At 40.7% G+C, this 6,274-nt stretch overlaps 1 protein-coding gene across 1 annotated transcript; it reads left to right on the top strand.

Moving 5' to 3' along the window:
* Positions 1-4,205: 4,205 nt before the first annotated feature.
* Positions 4,206-5,736, top strand: LOC111957205 (B-type lectin plumieribetin-like). Its single transcript, XM_023977974.2, is given in 3 exon segments — positions 4,206-4,468; positions 4,471-4,505; positions 5,141-5,736. Coding segments are annotated over 3 exon segments (354 nt in total). The 5' UTR covers positions 4,206-4,416; the 3' UTR covers positions 5,408-5,736.
* The last annotated feature ends 538 nt before the right edge of the window (positions 5,737-6,274 follow it).

A 6,274-nucleotide genomic window follows, 5' to 3' on the forward strand; every position in this document is an offset into this window, starting at 1 on the left:
GGAAAATGGGGAAGGCTTGGGCGAGTAGCTGTGGGGGGTGCAGTGTTGTTGACGGGTAGCCAGGTGGAAGCATGGCCAGCCGTAGAAAAATGCTTATTGAAATTCTCCATTATAGTAGGGATTTATCAGTGGTGACAGTGTTTCCTTTCTTCAGTGCAGTGGGCAGCTGGGGAGGAGAATGTTCTTATTCTCCATGGACTTTACAGTGTCCCAGAACTTTTTGAGTTTGTGTTGCAGGAGCAATTTCTGCTTGGAAAAAGCTAGCCTTGGCTTTTCTAACTGCCTGTGTATATTGGTTTCTAGCTTCCCTGAAAAGTTGGCATTATCACGGGGGCTGTTCGATGCTAATGCAGAACGCCATAGGATGTTTTTGTGTTGGTTAAGGACAGTCAGGTCTGGAGAGAACCATGGGCTATTATATATAAATATTATATAATTAATAATAATTTATATTATTAATAATATACACACTGCCTCAAAAAAAATTAAAGGGAACACTTAAAACAACACAATGTAACTCCCAAGTTCAATCACACTTTCTGTGAAATCAAACTGTCTACTTAGGAAGCAACACTGATTGACAATACATTTCACATGCTGTTGTGCAAATGGAATAGACAAAAGGTGGAAATTATAGGCAATTAGCAAGACACCCCCAATAAAGGAGTGGTTCTGCAGTGGGTGACCACAGACAACTTCTCAGTTGCTATGCTTCCTGCTGATGTTTTGGTCACTTTTGAATGCTGGCGCGGTACTTTCACTCTAGTGGTAGCATGAGACGGAGTCTACAACCAACACAAGTGGCTCAGGTAGTGCAGCTCATCCAGGATGGCACATCAATGCGAGCTGTGGCAAGAAGGTTTGCTGTGTCTGTCAGCGTAGTGTCCAGAGCATGGAGGCGCTACCAGGAGACAGGCCAGTACATCAGGAGACGTGGAGGAGCCGTAGGAGGCAACAACCCAGCAGCATGACCGCTACTCCGCCTTTGTGCAAGGAGGAGCACTGCAGAGCCCTGCAAAATGACCTCCAGCAGGCCACAAATGTGCATGTGTCAGCATATGGTCTCACAAGGGGTCTGAGTATCTCATCTCGGTACCTAACGTGCAGTCAGGCTACCTTGGCGAGCACATGGAGGGCTGTGCGGCCCACAAAGAAATGCCACCCACACCATGACTGACCACCGCCAAACCGGTCATGCTGGAGGATCTTGCAGGCAGCAGAACGTTCTCCACGGTGTCTCGAGACTCTGTCACGTCTGTCACGTGCTCATGTGCTCAGTGTGAACCTGCTTTCATCTGTGAAGAGCACAAGGCGCCAGTGGTGAATTTGGTCTGTGGTCACCACCTGCAAAACCACTCCTTTATTGGGGTGTCTGCTAATTGCCTATAATTTCCACCTTTTGTCTATTCCATTTGCACAACAGCATGTGAAATTTTATTGTCAATCAGTGTGCTTCCTAAGTGGACAGTTTGATTTCACAGAAGTGTGATTGACTTGGAGTTACATTGTGTTGTTTAAGTGTTCCCTTTATTTTTTTGAGCAGTGTATATACAGGTAATAAAAGCATATAATGTTGCGCAGAAATATTGAGTATATAAATAGACTAATAAAAAATATGCTATAGTCAAGTTTTTCCTAGCCACTTTCTACATCTGCATTGCTTGCTGTTTTAGGCTGTATTTCTGTGTAGCCTTTGTGACATCTGCTGATGTAAAAACAGCTTTATAAATTTGATTGATTAGACTGCCCTGGTCCTAGGCCCTAGGGGCCCAACCTTCAAAGGTTAAGAACGTCCCTTGAAGGAGAAGAAAACAAAACACTATCTCAAAATGTTAAGGGACTCCTATGAAGACAGAGTGTTATGGATTGTCACTATTGCACCATCATAAGCAAATAAAATGATAAATTATGTGCCCAAGCATTTCTTCAACACATTGTACTTTCCTGTTATACTATTCTTTACCGTCTTTCACATCGTCTGTTCGATCTGACACTTCACACCTGAATATGAAAATGAACAACAATGTACACGTGTAGTAGAGTATTAGTTATATTCATCTCTATAATACAATTTTCAACTGAAGTCCATCTTCAGATTTGCAGATAGGTTAAACGACTACAGCCTGCCAGGACATGATCCCATGTTCCCCCCTCACCCCATTCTAACTGAATTTGCACAGATAGTGATGCTCTCATAATGTCCCTTTGGATTACACTTCAGTACATTAACAGATAGCTAACTCAACCTGGATCTCAATGCAGAGAACAGGTCCAGTTTTCTTTCCATTTTCACAGATAAAAACCGTGTGCATGTTGGATCTAATCATATTCACAAACAAGTCAGACGCCTCTCGCAAATCTAATCAGATTATTTTAAATTACACCCTGAAAGAAGCTGGTCTATTGGTCTGGAAGGAATGCTGACTTCGGCAGAAGAGCGACGGCATTTCTGAAATAAAGGGAAAGCTACAGTTTATTTGATTTCACGTTAAATCGTGGTCAAATATTATTATATTGATGTTGACAGGTTAAATGCTGGCCTTTACTCGAGGGAAAGAATGTGAACGACTTAGCTATTTTGTAGTAACAAAACATTTCATATTACAGTAGCCTATGCTTTCATACCAAACCCTTCAGAGTTTATTGGTAATTGAAATGTGTGCTCTTACATGCTTGGTGATCGTTCGACACATTACATTAAAAGTATCTCTTTCAAAGAAGAAACGGATGTGAAAGGCATTCATACAAAATGATGTTATCAGTGAAAACGGATACTTTTATTTGTCTTCATCCACATCTTCAATCACAAATAAATACTTGTGATTATTTGTTTTTAACTTCTCCAACAGATTGTTTTACTGTAAGGGGAAAGTGCACCTTCATCAAAAAGGTCAGTTCTGAGGGAAGCTGTTTTTCAAACGTCAAAAGTATAAAAAAAAAAAATAAGAAAATACATTGATTGATTGAAGGGAAGCTTTCCAACATTTCCAACAACTCCTTGGAAGTGGGAAAGACAAGGTTCCAACTGGAAAATACCACTTGAACAACTCTCCCAAGTTGGAATTCCAAGTGGGAAAGTAAGAGATAACGTTGATACCCCGAGTTTACAAGTTGTGACATTTCATCACTGACCTTTCACCTTTTCAACCAAAAGATGATCAAGCAAATCCATTGACAGTGTCAAACTTATCAATGTGGATAATGTAGCTAGTGTGACCATCTCTTAATGTTAAGCAAGTTAGCTAACTTTATCATGAGCGACGTTAGATAGCTCATCTACCTAGCTAAAATCTCCTTGGTTGAAGAATTTTTTAACTAACACAATCACGTCAAATTTATGACTCATAACTGGGAGATTTCCCAGTTCCGACGAGATTTGAAGACAGCATTAATATTGCTTACTGAAGGCCACACCGTTAGTGATATTTCTTATCCAATCTTAAGCACGACCAGTACTGGTACCTCGAAAACTAAATAGGACACATCAAATAACAATATACTGTAATGATCGGCTAAAGGTAGATGTGTTGAAACAACATTCAATACTTATCTAGAATGCAAAGCATGCCTACTAGCTAACACATTTCATTAGCTAAATAATTCCCCAAAAATGTAGGGGCTAATTAGTCACTACTACGTACGAAATTCAGAGGAACACTTGGCCACCAAAAATCAAATGTAACTTTAAAAACTATTTGATCTTTTAAAAGATTATCACAAGACCAGATCAAAACAAGTATTTAGCACCTTCAATGTGTCCGCAGATCCACCAGCTGAAGAATGATTAAAGTCTAATCTAGGCAATCTAATCCACACTATGAAAGCATCTTATTTTTCAAGATTCCAGTCCAATTAACTACCACACGTTTTACTGGGTTCATGGGTATCTTATGCATCTCAGTGTCCATTCAGCCATGAAAGAAAGCCGTCTTCTGCTTCGATCTCCTCTCCACTCTCTCCGTCTTGCCCTCTTCTCCGTGGGTATAAAAAGGACAGTTCTTACCAGCTTCACTTCATCTGGAACCTCCAGCCTCATCAATCCAAACTACTGAACCACATACGGCCTGTGAGTATCATAACGGGAGTTTACAACTTAAGTATCTGGGTATAGCATGTATCCTGCTAAATGCTGTGTTACGGGAGATAACTCCAAGCAGTGATTTCAATAATCTAAAAACGGAAATGTCTTTGAGGCCACTTAAACTCTTGCCAACTGTCAAAATGCCTCATGTGAAGGGTGTTATTCACCTTTTGAAAGGTGGTCCATTGAATGGCCCATTTTTGTACTATTTCAAAAGCTATTCATTTATACATTTTTGCCATGGAAATATTTGCTAAGGGAATTTAGAAAATGCAAGGTATATATTACATTTTCCGCTAAGCAGGGTTTATTTACTTATTCTTTATTTCAGAATCATGAGCAGGAATTACATGTCCAAGTATGATGAGATGCGTAAGGGAGACTACATATGGTCAATAACAAGGAATACAAGGCAGTTTTCCAGGTAGGTTTGAAGCGTCTTTAAAGCTGCTATTATAATACATTTACAGTAGACGGACAATGTGTCATCTTGCAGTCAGCTGAACTAGGATAGTGTCTCCCAAACGGTTTGTGTGTTTGCACCTACCTAAAACCTTCCAAATTGTTCTGTGCAACCACAATCCTTTATGTTGGAGACTTTTATCTCCTCAACAACTTTAAAAATCTGCTATCCGAGCAGCTAACCGATCGCTGCAGCTGTACATAGTCCATCTGTAAACTACCCACCCAATTTACCTACCTCACCCCCCATACTGCTTTTATTTATTTACTTTTCTGCTCTTTTGCACACCGTATCTCTTCTTGCACATGATCATCTGATGATTTATCACTCCAGTGTTAATCTGCTAAATTGTAATTATTCGATGTATTGCCTCCTCATGCCTTTTGCACACATTGTATATAGATTCTCTTTTTTCTACCATGTTATTGACTTGTTTATTGTTTACTCCATGTGTAACTCTGTGTTGTCTGTTCACACTGCTATGGCTATGCTTTATCTTGGCCAGGTCGCAGTTGCAAATGAGAACTTGTTCTCAACTAGCCTACCTGGTTAAATAAAGGTGAAATAAAAAAATAAAAAATCTCTCGTCTACACAGGAGGACGGTAACTTTGTCATCTATGGCTGGCGGCAGATGTGGTCCTCTGACACCGCCGGCCAGGTTGACGCCTACCGCCTGTGCATGCAGGACGACTGCAACTTTGTCATGTACAAGAGGGATAACAAGACGATGTGGCAAACCAAGAGCCAGGCTCAAGGGTTCAAGATGTGCCGCATGTACCTGCGCAACGACGGCAACCTGGTCGTTGAGAAGGACGGTGAAGAAATGTGGAACTCTTCTTCCTCCAAGGGCCACAAGCAGTGAATGTCTTGACCGCAACTGGCTCTGTCCTAAGGGTCATCAAGGAAGATGACTCCTCTCACTCTGTACCATAAATCAAATCCCTGTGTTCCAATATCCACATTAGCATACCACTTAGAATGAAGTGATGTGCTGTGTATGAGTTGTAAGTGGTATGCTAGTGTGTATATCGGAACATAGCCTTAAGGTATCTGACTCACAGTGAAAAGATTATGCAATAAACATTTTAAATGCCCCAAAACTTTCTTGTGATTCATATGTTTTTCAGTTCCTGATGCTTGTCCATATGATTTTTTGGGCCCGATGYGAAATGCATCCTTCTTTCCATGAAGTAATCACTGGTCTGATGAAGTTGGCAAGAGGAKAGCCTTAGGTTGCTAAGTTGGTCACACTTTATTTTGATAGTTCCRTATAGATTATCTAATTTGTTCCCTTGTAGCTTGCTGMTTGGACAGTCAGTATTCCAAAACAGATTTGAAAAACAAAACTGATTTGAGCATTAAGGCCTGCAGTGTGAACACAGCTTTAGACTCCCCATGTCCAATCACTGTGGTTCAAACCATTTAAATTCATCAAGGAAAAGAAACAAGCTCTCTCTTGATGGTCCCACTTTCATGAAGTGAATTTCCAGCAAAGATTCAAATATGACAAGGAAGGAGCTTCCAAAAGAACTCAGAGTTAAGGTTGTTGAAAGTTGTAAAACAAGGCAGGCTCTCTTAACCTGACTGGCCTTCAGACCTGTCAATCACTTATCAAAATTCCAACCKATCAGGGTGCTTGGACGCAAACCAGGGCTCCACCCCGCACACCTCAAGAAGATGCAAATTGTGTAGGGATGGACTCTCACATGCTGGTTTTATATCTTGAAGT

This window comes from Salvelinus sp. IW2-2015, linkage group LG32 (assembly GCF_002910315.2).
Source record: "Salvelinus sp. IW2-2015 linkage group LG32, ASM291031v2, whole genome shotgun sequence".
Classification (NCBI taxonomy): Eukaryota; Metazoa; Chordata; class Actinopteri; order Salmoniformes; family Salmonidae; genus Salvelinus; species Salvelinus sp. IW2-2015.